The following is a 24,152-nucleotide window of genomic DNA, read 5'->3' on the forward strand; positions in this document are numbered from 1 at the left end:
TATTTTGGAGAATGAAGTGATTAATTTTCTATTTAAAACCATCTGGCATCCAATCAGCATGTGATGCTGAAGGAAATATTCCTCAGAGAGAAAATGTATTGATTATAATCAGTAGGACTTTCAAAATAAACCTTTCTCTGTTAATATGAACCCCATCATCATCCTCATCCACTGCTGGTTGTACTGGTGAGGACTGGAGACTACCAGGGGGCGCTGATGGGGAGAAACTGCATCTCTGCTTCGGCATCTGGTCTTATTAAAGAGTTGAGTAAATGTGGCTCCAGCAAAGGAGCTGTAGAAAAATAAAATTTCAGATGAAAAGAAAAAATATTAATAAAATGTAAAAGCTCCTTTGAACATATTGAACAAAACAAAAGTTAAATTCTGTAATAGTCATAAAACAAAATAATAGTCTAAATATCTTTTATCATTTAAATTTTTCACATCTGAAAATACTGACTTTGTTAATATAGTCCTATAAGTATGATTTAATATAAATGAATCTATTGATAAAGGTGTATTACCATTAATTAATACAAGGTTCATAGGAAATAACACTAATTTTATTTATTTATCCTTCTTTTTTTCCTCCCCTCACATAAAAATACTGCTTTTGGATTTATATATGATGATAAAGTTATGGCATAGTCTTATTCGATTATATTGTATGATGAAATTAGTTTGTATCTTGGAGAACAAAAAAAAGAAATTAAAATAGGACAAAAAAAACCATTCTTAATTTATTATTGATTTGGTAGTTAACTTTCTTGCTTATAAACATGTCATGTTCCTCACGTGCACCTCCAGATCCGTCTCCTTAAAACGCTGCAGAGGTTTTTATAAAAACCTGTGGTATTCGGATTATCAGCCGCATGGGATAAAGCAATAAATGAGCCAGTGGGGTCCTGAATGGGTGCAGTGGCGTGAAGGGGAGTAATTACAGCTTCATATTAATTGTGTTTTTTCTTTTTCTGAGCGCACATAGTCACACACACACACACACACACACACACACACACACTGAAGCGAGGCGGTTGTGACATCTAGGAGGGCCAAGTCTTTGTGCTGAACACTTCAAGTTTCAAAAACAAGGCCAATTGAAGCGGCGCAGCTCAAAGCCGGCACCATTGTAGGCGAACACATTGAGTTTTGATTGGGGACAATGGTGTTTCTCAAATTTCTAGCAAAAAGAAAGCCATACTCCATCTGTGATCTCAATGAGCGCCTATTCATGAGCTTCCTTCTTTTTTCTGTGCCATTCGTTGGTGGAGAAAAGGAGGCAGATGTGGAGGGATAGAGCAGGGGAGAGTGCATTTTAATTGGCTGCAGTGTGTGTAGGTCTGTCTCTGTCTTTTTTTCTCTCTCTCACACACATACACACACACACACACACACACTAGAGTTATATGCCACTATAGGGCTTGCAGAAGGGAGAGTGAGTGAGCCCAATAATCTCGCCTTGTTGATGAACACTTGTAGCCCATTCATTAAACAAAGATAATCCCTGCCAACCTACCTCGGGGGCACGAAAATGGTATTTTTGTGTGTGTGTCTGTGTGTATATGTGTGTGTGTGGGGGGGGGGTAGGGGGTGAAAGAGAGAGAGAGAGAGATTGCCTGAGCGCTGGCCAACAGCTTTGGCAGAGAGGGACCCTTCAAATCTTTGAAATATTCATACGCCATGGCGGGGTTATCCCCCATTTACAAATAAGTGTTATTCTAGCGGGTGAAGAGTGATGCTTGAGAGACCCTCTCTCTCTCTCTCTCTCTCTCTCTCTCTCTCTCTCTTCTCTCTCTCCTCTCTCTCTCTCTCTCTCTCTCTCTCTCTCTCTCTCTCTCTCTCTCTCTCTCTCTCTCTCTCTCTCTCTCTCTTTCTTTCTCTTTCTCTCTCTCTCTCTCTCTCTCTCTCTCTCTCCTCTCTCTCTCTCTCTCTCTCTCTCTCTCTCTCTCTCTCTCTCTCTCTCTCTCTCTCTCTCTCTCTTTCTTTCTCTTTCTCTCTCTCTCTCTCTCTCTCTCTCGCTCTGCCTCTTCAGCTCAAGTGTTTGCATCACATGGCCTTATTATTACCCAGCCAATCCTGCTGTAACTTAGCCTATATGGCTGTTTGTCTTTGTGACTTCTGCAGGCTGAGAGCGAACCATTCACACTTTAGAGACTCTTCAGAGTTTTGTTCTCAAGTGGTGGGATGTGACTAAGTACATTTACGCAAATACTCTTCTCAAGTGCACATCCTTTACTTAGTATTTCCATTTGATGCTCTTTTTTTACTCCACTATATTTATGGTAGATGTAGTTTGCTGATTTTTGTATAATATTATAAAACATGACGGATTGTTGTCAAACTAATTAGTTGATTTCCAATAATGAATTTATACATACATTTGCATAAAGAAGCATATTTGCCAATTCCCATGTTGATAAGACTATTAAATACTTGACAAATCTCCCTTTAAGGTACACTTTGAACAGATACAAATTGTGTGATTCACTGGCAGTTAATCATGGACAATCATGCGATTAATCGTGATTAAATATTTTAATCGATTGATAACCCTAAATATTATAAAACATGACAGATTGTTGTCAAACTAGCCAACATATAAAGTAGTTAAATCATCCAAAAACATGGATGAAAGTCAACGTGATAGTACGCACAAATTCATTTTAACGCCATGTCCTACTAGCTTGTCGTGAAGGAGGCTTAACGCTCCAAACTTACGCTAAATTTTGGTGAGGAAAAAACTGGCATGGCCATTTTCAAAGGGATTCCTTGACCTCTGACCTCAAGATATGTGAATGAAAATGGGTTCTATGGTTACCAACGAGTCTCTCCTTTACAGACATGCCCACTTTATGATAATCACGTGCAGTTTGGGGCAAGTCATAGTCAAGTCAACACACTGACACACTGACAGCTGTTGTTGCCTGTTGTGCTTGAGTTTGCCATGTTATGATTTGAGCATATTTTTAATGCTAAATGCAGTACCTGTGAGGGTTTCTGGACAATATTTGTCATTGTTTTGTGTTGTTAATTGGTTTCCAGTAATAAATATATACATACATTTGCATAAAGCAGCATATTTGTCCACTACCATGTTGATAAGAGTATTAAAAACATGACAAATCTCTCTTTAAGGTAAATTTTGAACAGATAAAAAATGTGTGATTAATTTGAGAATAAATATTTTAATCGATCGACAGCCCTAATACTAAGGTTATTAAGGACATACTGAAATGCTCATCACAACTTCCCAGATCACAAAATGTTATCTTCAAAATTGATTGTTTGGTTCAACCAACAGTCCATAACCCAAAATATTAAATTTATCAATGGTAGAATTGTTTATGCTAAATGCACCTGTGAGGGTTTCTAGACAATATTTGTCAGTTTTGAGTTGTTAATTGATTTCCAATAATAAATATATAATAATATACTCTCACAGGGGGGATTTATATGCATAATGCTATTGATATTTAAGTACATTTTGTTGGTACTACTTTTGTAGTACCAGTAATTTTATTCTCAGGTATTGTCTTATTTATTGTAGTATTTATCAACTGTACTATTTATAGATTTTAAGGGCTGAGAGAAAGCCAGGGTAAAATGCATTTCACTGTACACTGTACTTTTAAATGCATATGACAAATAAACTTGAAACTTGTGATTCTACTTGTATTTTAGACTCCTGGAGAATGCTCACTTTCTGTAAAGGACCCTGAATGCATCTGCCATCATTTCCTCTCATGCACAATTAGTGTAATGACTAATTATAGTGTGTAATTATTAGGATTCTGGGAAATAATAGTGCACATTAAGAGCCCACTATGATTCAAAATGAACCCCTAATTTCACTGTTTTCTCCATGTGCTCTCCTGACTGACTCTGCAGCCCTTATATTAAAGGAATGCGTTTCTCCTGATCCTGGAGCTGGTGTGAAGTGGCAGGTTAACAGCCTCTTGTCTATAATCCCGGGCCTTTACTCGGTGTGCCCGTCAAAGCGTGTAAATACTTCTGTTGGGAAAAAAAAAAAAAAAAAAAAACACCCCCGTGCGTTTCTTTTCTCCTCGGTCCTTCTTGTCTAACTGCTACTCTAACCTCTGGCTCTGTGTGACGGAGCCGGCTGCTGCAGCGGCAGAGCGGCGGGAGGGGATCCGGCAGCAGGCAGCCTCTAGCGGGCAGAGGGAGATGCAGAGGCCGCTAGAAAGCCTCTCCGCTCCGGGGTGCAGTGGTTCAGCGGAAACATGCTGCTACATATGTTGGGTCAAGCATGGCCTTTGTTGTCATCTTAAAAGGGTGTTAAAAACCCACTCGTCTGTAGCCTTGCTGCAAAGAAATGAAAGCATCGCATAGTTTTTTTTTGATGCATAGGCCTAATGAAGTGGTTAAAAGAATGTTCTAAGTGCGCACAGTCACTTTTAATTGCGCGGGGGGCATTTTTTAATTGGGCCAGGAGGGAATAATAGGGAACATAATCCCACATCATAATGCATATTTTTGCAGAAATTAACTTTCCGTTTTGCGCAGCCAAAGTAAAACGACGAATATACACTGTAAACAATTGCTGTTAATTTACAGCAGGATTTCAACAGTATTAACCTGTTATTGCTAAAAACAACAACAGTGCTTTACTGTTAATACAAAAGAAAAGCTGTTAAATTACGCTCATAGGCCGTTTTTTAAATGAACTGTAATGCATTCATAAAAAACAGCACTTTACCGCTGATCAACTGTCTAAAGTATCATCAGTAACAGTTTCATGCAGTATTTTTTTAATCCTGGGACCTGATCTGCACATGTGAGGCTTGTACATTGTACATGATTGTAAAATCAGTGAATTAGCTCTGTGATGTTCTTCACTCACACGTTATGGTTTGCATTCTGTGCTTGTAGCCAGCTAGGGACAGACATTTTGGGAAAAGTGTCAACAAGTCTATTATAGCCTTTTTCCTAAAAAGTGCCTTTAATTGTATTGAGTGTGGCTATTCCTATGTCTGTAACCTGCTAAGTCTATTCACCTAGGCAAAAAAATAATGTTTATTAAAATGTTTGTAAAAAAAATACAACCTAAATAGTGCATTAAAACAAATCAGTAAGATAATGTAAAAGAAAGGTTAAAAACAGCTATATAATGTATCTTTAAACAGTAAATTAACTGTAAAATACTGTGAAATTAATAAAAAAAACAATAATAAATGTATTTATTATTTTATTTAAAAGGGACCATGTACAGTTTAAAAACATTAATGTCACCATTTGATGTACCGTATACCGGATTATAGCTTTAAACTAATTCACATCTGTAGTCCTTTGGCAGGTCAAAACAAAGAATCATACTATACAGTCATACAAGAAAGAACATACAAAACGATAAAACAATACACGACACACAATAGCACATCACAAAGTATATGCTTGTCAAGTAAAAGCAAAGTCATGAAGACCATTAGAATAAAGATCAATGAGTACAGAGCTGAGCAGCTTTTTAACTCACGTTTTAAGTTGGTTTTGAAAAAGCTGATAGAGCTGCAGCTCCTCACATCGTCAGGCAGAGTGAGTGATAACACTCACTTAAGTTGCCACCCTTCTGAATTAATTCACTTATAATGGGCTAATATTTAACACAGAGCTGTAATAGTTCTCTATATGCGCAAATATGACTCAATAAACACTTATCTAATTGTCCCTTAAATCCACTCTTATCAACAGTGGAAATTGATGATAAGAGCTGATAAATCAAAAGATGAATTGTCTTTTGACAAATCATCTATTGATGTTTATTTTGTTGAGACTACTTTTGTAACTTTACTTATTTTAGGCTATACTGGAGAATGCCCACTTTCTTTAAAGGACCCTGAATGCATCTTCCATCAGTTCCTCTCATGCACAATTAGTGTAATGACTAATTATTGTGTGTAATTATTAGATTCTGGGAAATAATAGTGTGCACATTAAGAGCATCATCCAGCCCACTATGATTAAAATGAACCCCTCATTTCACTTTAATTTATGTTACTTAGGCATGAAGCAGCAAAATGTGCACCTCTTTCTTACCTATTTTTTTTTGTTGAGGAAATCAGTGATAACAACCATTTAAGTCGCCACCCTTCTTAATTAATTCACTTATTATAGTCTAATATATAACACAGAGCTGTAATAGTTCTCTATGCGCAAATTTGACTCAATAAACACTTGTTAAATCTAATTGTCACTTAAATTCACTCTTATCAACAGTAGAAATTGATGATAACAGCTGATAAATCAAAAGTTTTCCTGCAGGAACTTCCACTCAGTTGTCTTTAACTGTTCTCTTTTGTTTCGTCTTTGGCCTGTAACACACTGAGCAGTCAGATTAATGGTAACTGGAGGTTGCTTTTTTATTTTTCTAAATCAATCACCCATGAGCCTATAATCTATAATCTCTCCATTGCACTTCGCAACTATCACTTTTCCGCAGGACATGCAGGCATCTCTCCTCCTCCTCGTGAGCTCGTCGCCCATGCAGATAATTACTTTGAATGTCAGAAAGATGTAGTTTTAATATCGTCTCTATTAGCCTGTTGGCTAGGTAATTAAGGTGCAGATGACAGCGGCGAGGGAAACAGATGGCATTTGCTTACAGTGATTCAGAAAGTAAACAATGAGCCTGAGAGGAGAGAGAGAAGAGAGAGCTGCAGGATGCACACACAGAGCAGCCATTTCTCTCTTTCTTCATCAGCTCTCAACTTCTTCTTCTTCCTCTTCTTCTTCATCACTAAGACTGTTGTTATCATCCTCCAAGGAAATGACAATTGTTGATTTAAAAAAAAAAAAAAAATCTTTAACTTTTTAATCTGAATTCAAATAGCTGCGTGAGTTCTCTCCTGAGTGAACAGGTGAGGAAGCAGGTGGTTAAGCGCGAGCTGCCCTTTTGTAGCTGTGCGCGCGGCGGACTCCTTAAATCTCCAGAAGCATCACAGACATTATTATTATTATCTTTAGACACCTAATGGGAGGCGATTGGAGGACGACACACCACCACAGTGACAAATCATTATTCTATAGACTTTCATGAAGACTGGGGAAATATTTTTTAAAATCCTATTTCTCTTTCACGCTCATAAAGTTAGAAATAAATGAATGGAAAAAAAGAAATTGGGGAACCGTTCATACAGAAACCTACACTATTTTTATATTATGTCCGAATAGAACAATTAATTCTAACCTGTGGATGTCAAAATATACCTTAATTTAATTAGACTTTAATTAGAATTTCGTATTTTTGTTAATAATAACAAAAACAATAAAACTATTACTACTAATAATAATTATCATTATTATATTTATCTTTTTAATATTAACCATTGTATGGGCGGTAAATAATTTGTTTAGTCGAGAATAAATAATGATAAACGTTAAGATGAGATAATATGCAGTAATATTAACTTAAATCTTAATAATAGCACTAATAATAACAAATAATAATTTCGAGGAATCTACAAATTAAATACATATTTTTAAACAATAATTAAACAACGAAATGTTTTTGGTTTTATTTCTGTATGTAATTCAATTATTAAACGTGTATATTCATGCGCAAAAGCGGAGCAAACAAATTAGTTTGTTTATTATTATTATTGTGCGGCACTATTCGGCGTGTTGGACTGATTAGAGGAAAAGGGAAAAATTAGCAACTATTTACTTTTTAAAAAACATTCTTGAAAATGTGTCAAATCGAATAATCGTTATTATAGATCAGTTTAATTTGAGATATTGTCACATTACATTTGAAAAAAACGAAATAACGACACATAAACCTGTAATTAATCCATGATTAACTGCATACAACGACAATTATTTCATATCCAAAATAATATTTCCAAATATTATATAATATATCGTATATTATAAATAATATTTTGGATGAAACCTATAGTGTAAACGAAGCATAAGGTTATATGGTAGCATTTTTTCTCTTCATAAAGACTTCATAAAAATTTTTATTATATTTATTAAAAAATTCAAATACATTTGGTTACATGCAGACTGCTGTAGCGACCACGAGACGAGGTTATAATGTGAACCGGGTTAAACACTCCGTAGTTCTCCTGCAGCCGACTGAACCGTGTCAGTTAACCATTTAGCATCATCGATATCTCCTCTCTGCAGTCAATAACACTCTGCAAATATACACTTCGTTGTTTTTTTTCACAGATCAAATTTCGCCTCCTCTTGAATCAATAAAATAAATGATACTTACCTTCCAGGTTGATGAGATTACAGCCACGCATCATCTTTATTCTGGGGAAATAAAAAGTCTGATTGTAGTCTGTATAATTAGCAGCATAAACACATCTAGACTCCAAGAGTGGGGACGCCAAATGATACAGAATATTTTATACAGAAAGTTCTTGGAAGGGATGAACATTTTCCTTCACTTTAGAGTTATTATTTAATTTCTCTGGTGTCCTGTTTGGCAGCATATAAACGCTGAATAAATGGAATAACACAGGCTGTTGTTTTAAAATCTATAAAATATTTTTTTTAGAAATACACAGCATCGATTTTTAGCTTGAACTCCCTTCAGATTCTTAACACTTGATATTTTTGGAAGAAGAACTCAGGTGGACACAGTAGAAAAAAGAGGCAAGCCAATCAGATTGCTCCTTCCCCCTTTTGGCCAATGACAGACGCCACATTGTTGTCAAATTTTGTCTAATGAAAACGTAGGAGCAACAATAGAGAGAGAGGAGAGAGAAGGATCTGTATCCACTGACAATCTCTGGAGGAAGTTAGTGTCTCAGGCTGCAGCGAGTAACAACCTCGACTCCTCCTGGACAGACTGAACTCTCTATCGGTGGAGGAATGATCGCTCCTCTCGGCTGCTCCTGCTGCTCCTCTCGGATCTAAACTCCACAGTAACTTCATATATTTTTGCTTCTTTTCTTTTCAGACTCCTAGTTAACTTTAGAGAGTTTCGATCATAGGTTTTTACGCACGATAATCTCGTCATTGTTTATTGGTAGAAATTCAATTTTTTATTATTATGATACTGTTTAACTTGCAACAAAACAAAACCAAAGCAAATTCCTAGTGTATACCTCTTATACACCTGGCAATAAACACGATTCTGATTCTGATTCTGATTCTGATTGGCTTCACCTGTTGAACCAGAGTTCTGATTCTGATTCTAAATTCTGATTCTGATTGGCTTCACCTGTTGAACCAGAGATGTTAAGAACGCGCTGAGCAGATGTGACCGACTCAATACTAGTAGAAATCAAACAGCAGAAGAAAGCCAGTTTTCATTCTGTATAGTTCAGTGAGATCAGTGAGGATCATCGGACTCATGGATATGAGACAGGAGCCCCCCACAGTCTCCTCCGCCTCTCATCTCCACCCTGGAGCGGCAGCGGTAGCAGCAGCGGCCGCAGCAGGCGTCTCCATCCCGGTGTCCATGGCCAGCAGCCTCCTTCGCGGCCCTCCGCTCATCCTGCGCGCCGCGGACAAATACCCGCGCACACCGAAGTGCGCCCGCTGCAGGAACCACGGCGTGGTGTCCGCGCTCAAGGGCCACAAGCGCTACTGCCGCTGGAAGGACTGCATGTGCGCCAAGTGCACGCTGATCGCAGAGAGGCAGCGGGTGATGGCGGCTCAGGTGGCGCTCCGGAGGCAGCAGGCGCAGGAGGAGAACGAGGCCAGAGAGCTGCAGCTGCTCTACGGTACCGCGGAGGGGCTGGCTCTGGCAGCCGCCAACGGCATCATCCCACCGAGGCCCAACTACGAGGTGTATACCGCAGTCAACAGCGAGAGCAACTCAGGTGAGTGGAGAGCAAGCTTTATACGAATCAATTTAAAGATCCCATATTATAAAAAAAGGTGAGATTTTCATGTTTTTTATTATAAAAAGTCCTATATAAATGTCCAACATGTGCAATATTACTTATGTTTCTGTTTTGTTAGCTTGTACTTTACCTTTTTTTATTTTACTTATCTTATCTTATTTACTAACTTTACTAAAATGTATCTTACTTAATTGTTATTCTATTAGGCACTGGTGCTTGAAATAGTACTTTTTTATTTTATACACTTGAACTTGTTGTAATTTTGTTGTATTTTTGAGCAATCTCTGGCACAAGAATTTCCTTCGGGATTGATAAAGTTCTATCTTATCTTTTTTTAAATACTGTGAAGTATCGAAACGCTCAATACACACAGCCCATATTCAGAAACTCTGCATTTGAAAACAAGCTGTCAGGATTTCTGTCCCTTCATGATGTCACGAATATACAATATTTAGACCCTTGACACAATTTTAAACGTAAACTTTCTAAATGTGTCCCAGTTTATTCCTGGTTGCAGTGGTTGGAAAAGCATCAGCTGACAGGAAGTACACATGGACCCAAGCTGTTGCCTAGGAACGCAATTCCGATGCAATTCCGTCAAAATGCACAGAGTTTCAGACAAGAGGGTAAATACAGGTATATTCAGGCAGACAGTATTAGGAAAATAAAGTTTTTTTTTAATATTACAGCATGTAAACATGTTCTAGTAGAAACACAAAATATAAGTATGAACCTGAAAATGAGCATGATATGGGACCTTTAAAGAATAAAAAGTGCAGTTCTGTGTTTTTTTTTTAGAGCAGGAGAAGTGTAAAAACATCCAGCCTTCAGTTCTAAAATCAAATTAAAATTAATAAACATTGTTGTCAATAGAAGTTAAGTAAAAATGGGATCAATCCAAATGAATCTCAATAAGTATAGGCCTCATATTATTGATTATCCATTGATCCATCTATATTAAACTGTTATGGCCTATGTTGGTGAGCTTGCAATGTGGCTTCTAATTGATTTTTATTTGGCATATTGATATTCTATAATTAGGGGTACATTTCATGTCAACCAAAAAGTGAAGAAATCAGTTTTCTTTTTTGATAAATAATTTAGTTGTTGCCATAATATACCCCATAAATGTGCTAAATTCATACATTTCAAAGCTTAAGCTCTAATGACTTTTTAAATATTTTAATTAAAATAAACATTTGATTCATATTTTGTCAACTGTGTTACAGACAAATGTTGTGTCATATAAAACATGAACAAGGTACTACAATCAATATTAAAATGGTGCCTGTTTCATCCTAATGTTTAATAGACACAAACTGCTGCCTCTTTAAAAAGCCATGTGTGATTTACATTTTGTAGATTTTTATTTCCTGATTTTCTATTGCTGATTTATGACTCTGTCAAGTTTACTCAGCAGAATTGTAACTATTTATTCTATTCTATTTTTAGCCCACTTTTAGCTTATTTATTAGTGTTCTTAATTATTAGTTAATTACTTTATAGTTTTCACCAATTGTTTTGCACTGAATTTCTGAGTGGTGGATGAAAGAAACACAATTTCGTTTTTATGTGGAGCATACAAATAATCTTGAATATCAATATTAAAATGGTGCCTGTTTCATCCTAATGTTTAATAGACACATGTTAAAACTTCTGCCTCTTTAAAAAAACATGTGTGAATAACATTTTGTAGTTTTTATTTCCTGATTTATGACTCTGTCAAGTTTACTCAGCATATGTTAGTATATTTTGTCCCCTCATCTTACACACTGTGTTGTTCTGATACAACAAATTTAAGTAAAAATGGATCCCAATGGATCTCAATAAGTGTAGGCCCCATATTATTGATTATTCATTGATCCATCTATATTAAAATCTCAATAAGTATAGGCCTCATATTATTGATTATTCATTGATCCATCTATATTAAACTGGTATGGCCTATTTTTGGTGAGCTTGCAATGTGACTTCTAAGATAGTGATTTTTATTTGGCATATCAATATTAAAATGGTGCCTGTTTCATCCTAATGTTTAATAGACACGTGTCTTTAAAAAGCCTGTGTGATTTACATTTTGTAGTTTTTATTTCCTGTTTTCTGATTTATGACTCTGTCAAGTTTACTCAGCAGAACTGTAACTATTTATTCTATTCTATTTTTAGCTTATTTATTAGTGCTCTTAATTATTAGTTAATTACTTTATAGTTTTCACATAGTTTCATAGTTTATGTGGAGCATAAAAATGACTGAAATGATTGAATCTTGAATCATATGTTGGTATATTTTGTCCCCTCATCTTACACACTGTGTTGTTCTGATTGTGTCAACAGAGTCCAGCATCCAGAAGTACGAGCTGTTCTCAAAGAGCCAGCTGTCCGGCTCCTCCTCCTCACACCAGGCTGCTGGGGGCAAACCACCACAGTCCACCGGAGAGAGCGACTCTGCCCCGGGCATCTCGTCTCCAGACGGCCGCCACGGAGGCTCCGGCTCCGAGAACGGAGACAGCGAGTCCTTCATAAGCTCTCCGGTGTCCAAACCCTTAAAAGACGGAGGAGAGACTCCTAACTCCGTCATCAGCTCCCTCGGCTCCGACTCCGGCTCCGAGACCGACAAGGACGAGCAGGATCCGTCTCCGTCTCCGTCCTCCGCGGCCTCCTCCAGACACATGAACGCCATCGACATCCTCACCCGGGTGTTCCCGAGCCACAAGAGGAGCGTCCTGGAGCTGGTGCTGCAGGGCTGCGGTAAAGACGTGGTTCAAGCCATCGAGCAGATCCTCAACAACAGCAACAACAGCGGTGCTCAGAGCTCCAACAAGGCCGGAGCAGAGGAGACTTGGACGGCAGAGAGAGTCCTCCAACAGCCTCCACCTCCGTCCTCCGCGTCCACAACGACGAGGCCCATGTTGCCAGGCGCCATGTCGCTTAGCAACCGCTCTGCGTTCTCTCCGCTCCAGCCCAACTCACCGCACTTCGGAGCCGACCCGAGCACCTATCCTCTGGGCACACACCTGGGGCTCAACCCGCTGCGGCTGGCCTACTCCGCGCACAGCCGAGGACTGGCGTTCATGACGCCGTACAGCACCGCGGGGCTGATGCCCACCCTGGGCTTCAGACCACCGATGGACTACGCCTTTAGTGACCTGATAAGAGACAGGACAATGTTACACAAGGAGCAGGGCGGCTACGCCAGCGGCCTGTACGGGCCTCTGGTCAACAACACGCCGGAGAAACCGTGACGTGGCTGTGTGGCTCAGAGAGTAGAGATCGGAAGGTCGATGGTTCGATCCCCGGCTGCTCAGGGTCACATGTTGATGTGTCCTTGAGCAAGACACTTAACCCTCCTGTTGTCTTCCCGGGTCAAAATTTACCCAATCCGGTTTGACTGTTTATAAATCATACAGTATAAATTATCACCAAATTCTGTGTTACATCTTTTTGGCCGACTTCACTCCAACTCATTGCCACAAGTTTTACACTTTTTTTTGGGAGAATTTAAGGTTAATAAACCTAATTTTAGTGAAATTCTTCCTAATTTTTGATTTTAAAAAAAGCAGAAATTATGAATTATTTTCACTATAGTTATCGGAAGAACATAATGTTGATGGATTATCACAGACGGGTAGATGTAACAGTTTAGTTAGACTATTGTTTTGAAACCATTTAAATGTTTTTTTTAATGGCAGCACAATGACCCCTGTGGTCCTCAAAAATTGACCCGGGTAGGACCACAGATGCTATAAATTAGAGTAAAACTTAGTTTTATAAAAATTAGATGAAAGAAATCCTTTTATGACATAGTGAATTTTGTAAACGGGTCAGATTTGACCGAGGACAACAGGAAGGTTAACCCCAAATTGCTCCCATAGCCATCGGTGTGTGAATGAGTATTTAGATTAGATCCTGAAGGTGCAAACTTGGCATGCAGTTCCCCCTCAGCTCTACAGAGCGTTTTAGCCTCTTTCAGCTTGTTTTTGTTTTACGACCTACAACTTTACTGTTTTGGCAACACTTAAAGTTAAACTTTTTATTACATTCACCACATACATATAGGTACATACATGTAACATGACCTCTGTATTTAACCCATCCTAAGCATTTTAGGAGCAGTGGGCTGCTGTGAAGCGCCCGGGAGGCAACTTGGGGTTCAGTGTCTCGCTAAAGGACACTTTGACGTGCCATCAGTTTATGAATGTGTGTGCGAATGGGTGAATACTGACATGTAGTGTAAAGCGCTTTGAGTGGTCGGAAGACTAGAAAAGCGCTTTCTAAATGCCATTTACCATTTCTCTTCATAATGTAACGGTCAATTAAACTGGTTTTCAAGCGATAATGATGTTAGGGGTAAAACAGAGGGAATATTTAATGTTTAGGGTCCTACTGAAGTGAAGAGACGCATGAGAACTGTTACTCCTCTTTAAAGCTGCACTAATCAATATTTTCTAATTAAAGGGACTGTTTGTAACTTTCAGAAATGCTTGTTAACAGCGACACCTGTGGCCGTTAAGTCAACAAAAGTCAGCATCGGGTTCGCGCTTGTGCTCGCTCTACATAGACATGAACGAACATCGCTCAAAACAGTGAGGCGACACACGTCAGCTAAAACCACAATACCACTCTATATTTCACCTGCTTGGCAGTAATGTTAGCTGACCAGACAAAGGTCTCTCCATGAATCAATGCTGATCCTAGTGTTGGCTTTAGCCCCGGAGGCTGAAGCAGGAAGAGAAATGTTATCGCCTCCCGACTGCGCCCGCAGGTAGACACCGGCACCCGGTCGGAGACGATAACGTTTCTCTCTGCGGAGCCCCGTCACTTCACAAGACACAGGAAACCTCTGTTGGTCTGGAGGAGCTGCAGCAGTCATTTCTGCACAAACGTCACTAGATATTCTCAGAGCTAAACTAAATCTCCTGCAGTGTGCAGTGAGCGCGCGTTCACGTCTAGAGGTGGAGCAAGACAGCGAGAACGCGCGCGGTGTGTGTTTGTGAAGACAAGCAGGCAGAGGAGCGGAGACTCCGGCCACACGCGAGCGCGCATATGCAAGCGCGCATGGGATCCCGACCCGGTAGATTTATACTCTTAAAAAGTTACAAACAGTCCCTTTAATATGTGTGATGTGAAAGGGGTCACTAGTAGAGAGGACATTCATGCAGTTCCCCCTCAGCTCTACAGAGCGTTTTAGCCTCTTTCAGCTTGTTTTTGCTTTACGACCTGCAACCTTACTGTTTTGGCAACACTTAAACTTTATTACATTCATCAAATACCTACAGGTACATACATGTAACATGACCTCTGTATTTAACCCATCCTAAGCATTTCAGGAGCAGTGGGCTGCAGACAGTGGGAGCCGGGGATCGAACCGCCAACCTTGTGGTTAAAGGACCCGTTGAGCTACAGTGGACTGACCACAGAGACACATTACATTGTATTTGTAGCCACAAGTGTTGAATGTTCTGGCGAAAATCTGTGATGTGTTTTTGGCTACAGGCTGCTGTATATAATAGGATTATCTGGCCTGTAGTCAAATGGTCTGAGAGGATAAAAAAACTCACTTATGTGTAATTTTTAAAAATAATTTTATATGTTTGACCAAGAAAGTTTGGATGACATTCCCCCACGTATATGACCCCTGATCAATAAAATAATATGAAGCTGAAAAAGATATTTATAGATTCCAAAAATAAATCACAATGAAGCTGGGAAAGTAAAAAAGAAGTAAACCCCATAGGCTTAAACTATATACACGTGCTTTTATTACTGATTTTATGTCAATTCTGCAGCAGGATTTAAAATAAAATAAAGAAATGATTTATCAGAGTTATGACTTTTTTAAAGCCCATCACATTTTTTTTTCCAGCTGGTTGAAATGTTGAAAATCAAACTTTAAATATGCATTCCTCTCACACACACATGGACTATTAAACGAGGCAAAATTAAGTTATTATAAGATGTAGATTACGGATGTTAACCCTATTTCCTGATGTAAACAAGTTGAACTAATGATGTGTAAATGCCATCCCTCTTTTTGTTTCCTTATGTATTATTTCACTTATCTCACCTGTTTCTTTAGTTCATTTCCAACTGCCTGTATTATATATATTGCATTTGGTAATATGAAACGCTATATGCTATATTTGACTTTTCATTTTTATCCGTTATTAGTCAGCTCCAATATTTTGTGACAAAGTGCTGGATCAAGTCAGTTCATCTTCAAATGTTACAAGCTGTGCTGTCACATTGTATGAATATGCTGGAAATAAATGTTATTTTAAAGAAAGTGGGAAAGTATCATTATTTTATACAGTGCACATCACATTTTAATTTGTGAAGGGAGCATCAAAAACTCAAGGCATTGATGCATAAACTGAAAACCTTCCAAATGTGTCAGATATTTTGGCCTCTGGTGCTTAAAACTCTTGTTTCTGCACCCGAACAACAGAAATCTCTTCAGACAGCAAATCCTCAAAGGCCTGCTGGCAGGTGTTTACTGGTAAATCATTGAAATTTTATTCACATAATAAAATAATTACAAGACTAAAAAAAGGATAGATAGATAGATCTTTTTCACAAAAACTGCCCATGCATTTATTCACTGCAGTGGGCCTATTGTCTGTTCTTGCTTTGATAAATAAAACAGAACTAATCTGCATTATACATAATTTCAATAAAGTCAACAACCATTAAACATACTGATATATTTAGAAGTTTTTTTGTAACAGTGCCAACAGCACAAGGATGACTTTAAACTGCATGAAGCATCACATTTCATAAAGTGTGTTTGTTTTGGCACTAAAATATATATATATTTTTTATTCTTCTTGTCCCTGAAAATAAATTTTTTAGGAACAATATGTGTTTTTCGTCTTCTTTTTCTCAAATAACATGCCTGATGTTGCATTATATGCACACAGATTATAGCTTCGCGGTTGTAAATACCCACGTTGACAAGAGTATCTGTGAAGGAGTAATAAAATATTTACTTTTATTAGCTGGCCAGTTTCAGCTCCGAAGGCCTTTTTTTTGTTTGTAGGCTACATCCACTTTATTTATTTATTTATTTATTACATTCAATTATTAGATTAAATCTTTATTAGATTTAATATTATTTATTATTTATCTTTATTATTACTACTCATGAAGTAGTTGATTGTGCAAATCAAACACAATACATAAGTAACAACCCAGGAAAAATAAATAAATAAATAAAAGGTGTAAAGACATTTGAGTGTAAGACAATTACACTAGTGAATGAATTCAAAATTAGGTTAATTTTTCGTTTAGAAGTAATTCTTTATTTATTTTTACATAATCAAATCAAAAATGTGGAAACGTGCATAACCGTGTATCATAAGGAAATATCTGGACCATGAACAGGATTATATTATAGGGAAGAAACCGACCTAAACATGTTTTGATGAAACCTACAAATCCTGTATGAATCCTCCCCACAATAAAAATTGAAAATAACATTATTCTATAAATAATGATGTCTGACTGGACGCTGGTTATATTGGTATAGAGATGACAACCCTTTCTCCACCCACTCAGAGATCTCACCGCCTCCAGAGAAAGCTGCCCGTTTCCAAAGAGCAGTGGCGCCACCTGCAGGTCAGCTGATGTCAGCACCGAACAGGTTTCAGCCCCAATTAAATGCTTAACGCTGATTGGTTGAGCGGTAGAAACGGATATTAATATTCATATTTGATCAGCGCGGCCTAGTTTGACCGTTTGGTCGGAGTTCGCGAGTGATTGTCAGCCGATCTCACATCAGATTTTACTGCTTGTTTTCCTCCGGTATGTGAAATCCTGCAGATGCCGTTAGGAGCACCGGAGGACACAGAGGCACATGATTTTTTTCAGGTTACCTTTTTCATGTACTACTGTCACGATATAGAAAAATATAGATTTTTTTTATAATAATAACTCCCATCCTGTCAATTTACACATTCATGCCTACATTTTCTTAGTAAGACCAGTCCCAAGTTTAACTTGGTGAGTCTTGAAACATTATTTTTGTGAGATATTGGTGTTAAAAGATCTTAAATATTGCATCCCTTAAACTCATGTGTTTCCCTCATGTCTTTTCAAATTATGTAACTAGTGATGTAATGTTTTGGATGCATAGAAACATTTCCACATCATAGAGGAATGCAAATGACAGTAGAAAAATAGACATCCAGCAGAACAGCCATCATTTCAAACAAATCAAAGACTCACAGCCTGTACAAGTCTACATGTACTTTTTGTACATACTGCCCTTACCAATTACATACTGTTGCATGCAGTATTCATACAATTGGGACATTATACTTCCTCATAACATTACACCTTGAACTTTGACCCTCTTGCTCATTATATCTGCTATGCACAGGATTATGGGTCAGAATAGCCAGAAAAGCATGCTGGCTTGTATACTGCAAAATGCAACCGGATGTAGGAGGACATCCTGGTATTTTTTGGCATACTACATTTGACATACTATGTATTGGGACATACTAAATCTTTTGCTGGCATACTAAATAGTATGGTAGTTTGAGTATTAGAACGCACAGGTTGACTCCCTTCATATTGAGACAGTTGTGTGCAACACAGATGGCACCACTAGATGACAGTCTTGTCTTACAAATGGCATAATATGCAGTGCTGATATAAAATATTGTACATGACAGACATCTGTAAGACCCAATATACAGTGGGAACCTATAGCTGCATGCATTAATGGGTGATTGCTGCAAAGATTGGAGTTTTAAACACAATCTGAACCATCAACTGTAAACACTTGCTTTAAAATATATGTTTAATTTTTTGTTTCAGTTACATTTATTAACAAAAGCCTGATAAACATGACCACATTTTATTTTTGTATGTGTATAAAAATACATTTCACACATCATCATCATTGCATTTTGATTTGCGTGCTACAGCAGCACATACAGTGTCCTCTGCTGGCCACTTGTGTGCAAAGCACTGAGTTTGAGCACTGCAGCCTTTCTGCTAAACCTGAGCAGGATTAGCCTCGTTGTTTCCTAATGAAGCAGATTCAACAGTGTTCGTCTTTTTTGGTAAACACCCTGGTTTGCATTATGTGTTTTAGCCATCATATTTGGAGATATACTGATTGAATGTATGTAAGTTATGGCTTTATTAGTAATTTTATCACAGTACATCTCCAACATGATGACAGATGTTAGATCGTTGACCCCTGTGGCCCCAGTGGGTGAGAGAAAGAAGGAGGCAGGAGCATCAGTTTGGAGAGAAATGCTTGTCTGCTACAGTGAATGCACAACTATGTTTTCCATTCCTCTATCCTCTGTGTTCACTAATGAATAATTAGACACTGGCAGATAAATGGCCACAGGCTCTCAGAGTGCTGCAGACACAGAGAAAGAGAGAGAAATCCATTTAGGTTATTACTCCATACATAAAACCCATTTTAATTTTCAGAGCCGCTGTTTGGTTTACTGTCAGAATAACAAATAGATAACGGCAAAACAAACCAACATTGAGACAAAAACAATTGTGCGCTCTCTGCGCTGAATTCAGAGTCTTGACTCTTACAGCCCAGTAAGCTCACAGTAAAATAGATAAATGAGTAAACAAAATAAATAAATCAAGTCTTGTTGGGGCTACAGTATGCAGTCAGACATTTTTACAGCTTTGCTGGCTCACCAACAATAGTGCTGTTTCAATTATAAAAGCTACCAGTCTTAAAATAACTTGAAGCTGTTGCTGTAAACCGGAGTTGAACATCCACTGTAACAGTTAGTTGCCTTTGTCATTAAATGGTCAACAGATTCAACTGTTATCAGGCCATTAAATAGGTGTTATGGTCATGTTATTGCTATAAGCACCATAGATGTGGGTCATTAGGGGCCTACTACACCTACTATGTTATAAAAGTGAAATTTAAAAGCAATATGTTCTAACACCTCTTCCTAACATACAGCGACCGAGCGAACTGTGGTGAATGGAGTGCGAAAAATTGTCCAGATATAGTATGAGCGATGTCAATCTTTATTACATAGAGAGAGTGATATTCATTAACTGTCAGTTACTGTCAGCATTGATTTTTGACCAATGAAAATGGGTTGGAGGTGTGCAAAACTTTGCATATATAGATCCAGGGCAAACATTTTTTCAAAGAAGCGGCATATCACTCAGCCTGTTCGCTGACGTGTGGAGCAGGTTAAGGGTCTTCATTGGGCCAACTAAAATAATCTGATATTTACTCGTTCGCATCGCGTCCAATTAGGAAGAGATGTTACATGTTGTAAAACTGCATGAAACATTACGTTTTGAACATAAACAAAAAGGCCTCTTTAGGTTTAGGCAAAAAATTACAACATCTTCAGGTTTACGTAACAAAACCACTTTGGCTTAAAATAACTTTCAAAAGTTCTAAGCGAAACTTAACGTTTGTGAACACTAAGACAACTACACGTTGTTGATCCATTGCCCCCGACCTTCACCCCATATGGAGTTTCACGCCATCGATACTACAGTGCATGACTTCTGCTTCTGCTCCTGACCAGTGGGCACCCTCCGGGTCTGAGAAGTGAAGCCAATGCTGAAGTGTCTTAAACTTGCATTCTTTCTAATATCCAGCAGGGGGCGACTCCTCTGTTTGCAAGAAGAAGTCAGATTGTATAGAAGTCTATGAGTAAATGACCCTACTTCTCATTTGATTTATTACCTCAGTAAACATTGTAAACATGAGTTTATGGTCTCAATCGCTAGTTTCAAGTCTTCTTCAATACAGCATGATGTTCATTTAGTAAATTATGGTCCCATTTAGAGTAAAATAGACCATAGAGCAGGGTATGCTTTAGGGCGTGGCTGCCTTGGTATTGACATGTTGCTACCACTGTGTTGTCCAGTCTGGGAGTTGTCTGTGTTTTCGTTTTACAACTTTAACCCTTTCACAGTGTGTTTTCAGTTCATGAAACCTTTTTTGGTGCCTAAAAATGTCTTATTCAGCATTTGGTTGTACTCAGCACCACACACTCGTGTCACTTCTGGTTGCAAAAAGCCAACATGACCAAATACCAAGATGGCGACGGCCAAAATGCCAAACTCGAGGCTTCAAAATGGTTCAAAACGGCAGTCCACAAACCAATGGGTGATGTCACGGTGACTATGTCAACTTCTCATATACAGTCTATGTTCCTGTCATAATTACTACGGTCACTAGAGGTCGCTGTCGTAATCTTTTATACCTTCTTTCGGGGATCTACTATGTGAATAAATGATAAAACCTACTAGTGGGTGCAGTAGGCCCATATTGACCCACCTCTATGGTGCTTATAGCAACCGATAATGTCTATTTAATATCCTGACAACAGTCTCATCGGCTGAAATGGTGCATTCTCAAAACTAAATTTCTTGTTATTTAGCACAAAGTGACAAATGACCCTGAGGCCTTTGGGGCCCCAAAAGGACTAGGATTCTGGGGTCCCGGGCGAGTTTCTCACTTTGCACTGTGAGTGAACGGTTTTGAGAACTGTGGTGGTTCCCATTTTAAAATAAAATGTCACAAAGTGTGACTGAGGGAAGAAAGGGAGATGAAAGCACAGGAAAAAGGGTGAATGTGTGTGCTTATTTGAGGAGGGTCTTGTTCCAGAGCAGTCAGGTGAGGAGTATCGAACGTGGGCTCCTCGCTGTATGCGTTAATAACAAAACACCCTTGGATGGTATTGATTCGGGAATCTCATTCCCATCTGTCCTTCGAAGGGTCCTTTCATCATTCTGCCTGGCGGAGCGCCCTTCACTAACCTCACCCCCACATGTTGCCCCCTCTTCCTCTTCCTCTCTACCCTTCCTTCCATCACACGTGGCCTCCCGTTCACATCAAAGCAGCTACTTGGGTAAAACCTCTGTGTGTCAACACAAGTTTTCCGACATGGATACACAGCGTTCTGGGTTTTGTGCAGGTTTGAGTGAAAGCGGTATTTGTGAGTTTTCTGGCCTTATCACAAGCCTATGATTTGATCTTATGTTATTGTTAACACATTTTGTATGTTTTGTCCTCAGAGTCTGCAACTGACATGATGCGGTGCAACCTCCTGGTCTGAAAAGTGAAGCCAATGCAGAAGTGCCTAATTATTCAGCGTTCGGTTGTACTTAGCTCCACCCTCTCGTGTCACTTATTGTTGCAAAAAAATAAGATGGCGACGACCAAAATGCTGAACTTGAGGCTTCAAAATGGCAGCCCACAAACCAATGGCTGACATCACGGTGACTATGTCCACTTCTTATATACAGTCTATGGTTTCCTCCAAATTCCCATCATGTACAGTAAATATAGAACATTATAGATGTCAGCTTCATTATATTTTGCCCAGAGATACAAAAACCAACCATTATTCCTACACTGAAATACTACCTGGCCCCAGGTTGTCTGTATATCAGTTAGTTTGGGGTCATTTGATTAGACACAACTTTATTCAGAGGTTCCAGAGTATTAATATAGCAGCAAACGACTATTGTCTATGTAAAGATATAGAGGAGTAATATCTACCTGAGCAGAGAATGAAGTCACTCTCCCTCTGTGAGTGATGTAATCCGAGATTCTCTGTGCTTTGTTTACAAGGCCGGGCTGGCTGCGTACAGTATGCCTTTTAGTGCATGAGAGTGTGCCCCACTGGCTAGCTCACGGCCGCCAATCTGCACTGCGCTCATATGGCGTTTACAGCTGATAACGCCGTTCCGACCAACGACGTCGTCTCGGAAGTGTGGTGTCCACCCTCCGGTTCCCCCTCAGGTAAACACTGTCAGCTCTGTTGCTGTAGTTTGCACTGTTAGGGCTGTTAGCACACCGGCTCAGCCGTCGCCGTATTGAGAGGCAACAGAAATGCTCTCAATTTCAATTTCAATCTCAATCACGTTTAGCACCTTTAAGGTTATGCACCATTTGAGCACAACATAAACTAAAATTGTTATGGTTTAATAACTATAGTTTGACACAGGACCCCTCTAGAAGATTACTTAATAATGTGGCATCTGATTGATATTGTACGTTTAAATATCTAATCACATTACCAAAAAAAGAAAAAAACAAATGGCACAAAGTGAACCTGGTACAGATGTCCCCTTTGCCTGGTTGGTAATCCAACCTTTGCCAGAACCAGCTCACATTTGGTCTACTGATGCCAACACACAGCTGCCATCAACCTGACTTGGCTGGCTTCCTGGGAGATCCCTTTTAAAACCAGAAACCAAATAGTACAAAAACGGTTGTTATATATAACTAAATCAGGCTCTTATTGCTGAGTTTGTCCCATAAGAGCTCCTCATGTAGCCCACCGTGGTCCCATTATTAGCTCAGCAGACTGTAAAATGGTAAAAATTAATAATATAGCCTACTAATGTTAAGAGAGACCAGCAGCAGTTGCCAGCGAGTTATCTGTACCCTGCAAGTACCCAGATGGCCTGTGTGTATTTATAGTGTGTTGGTTAAATCTGCTGCTGTTGGAACCACAAACGCCACAGGCTCCTTCTTTCCGCGTGGCAATTAAACAGCACACAGCTGATGTTGGTTGAAAACCACATACCTACAAAATGGTTTTAAAGAATCCTCATTTTCTGAGAATCTACGACGGTTAAATGTGTTTTTCTACCTACTATCACAGTCCCAGTGTTCCCAGTGACCATGTAAACACCTGATTTAAGTGGGAAGAAAAGCAAAACTGCAGCTACCGGTTTTTATTTTCTCCAATGACAGCAGTGACAATAAAGTAGCAGGTGTGTACAAGGAAATTGGGGAGCGTGCACGTGGTGTGTGGTGTGCGTGTGTGCATGTCGGAGATGCTTCATATGAGTTTTAAGGATAAATGGACGTCAAGCTGTGCCGACACAGCATGAGCACACTTAATCTCCTCAAGTGGAGAGTGTCAGTCAACACTGCTGGGGCAGATAAGGTGTGTGCTGGAATGTGAAAGTGTGTGTGTGCATTGGGTTGATTTCTGTTTGTGTTATGTGTGCACATGTGTTTTGCTGTGTATGTGTGTGTGCATTAAATCCTACAGGAGGTGTAGCATGTCTTTCTTGACAAGCATGATGAGCTCCCACCTTTCACTGCCACAGTAAACCTTAAAACACTCACGCGTCGCCGTGTTTCCATCACTTTTGGGGACAATGCATTGACTTACATTCATTTCCTGGAGACTTACCCTAACCGCTACTAGCCTAATCCTAACCTTAACCTGACATTAACCTAAACCTAACCTCACCCGAACCTTAAACCAAGTCTTCATCAGTGGGCTACCTCCAGGTCTGAAAAGTGAAGCTAATGATGAAGTACCTTAAACTTGCATTCTTTCTAAGAAGC

The 24,152-nt window shown here is 38.9% G+C and overlaps 1 protein-coding gene across 2 annotated transcripts; it reads left to right on the top strand.

Moving 5' to 3' along the window:
* The first annotated feature begins 9,016 nt into the window (after window positions 1–9,016).
* On the top strand, window positions 9,017–15,634 carry dmrta2 (DMRT-like family A2). 2 transcript variants are annotated; one of them, XM_074635389.1, is made up of 3 exons: window positions 9,017–9,797; window positions 10,322–10,447; window positions 12,155–15,634. In XM_074635389.1, the coding sequence occupies exons 1-3, from the start codon at window positions 9,326–9,328 to the stop codon at window positions 13,060–13,062; spliced, it is 1,506 nt and encodes a 501-aa protein (XP_074491490.1). In that variant the 5' UTR covers window positions 9,017–9,325; the 3' UTR covers window positions 13,063–15,634. The 2 variants fall into 2 exon arrangements, with proteins under 2 accessions (XP_074491490.1, XP_074491491.1); XM_074635390.1 differs by lacking the exon at window positions 10,322–10,447.
* Window positions 15,635–24,152: the final 8,518 nt, after the last annotated feature.

This window comes from Sebastes fasciatus, chromosome 5, assembly GCF_043250625.1.
Source record: "Sebastes fasciatus isolate fSebFas1 chromosome 5, fSebFas1.pri, whole genome shotgun sequence".
Classification (NCBI taxonomy): Eukaryota; Metazoa; Chordata; class Actinopteri; order Perciformes; family Sebastidae; genus Sebastes; species Sebastes fasciatus.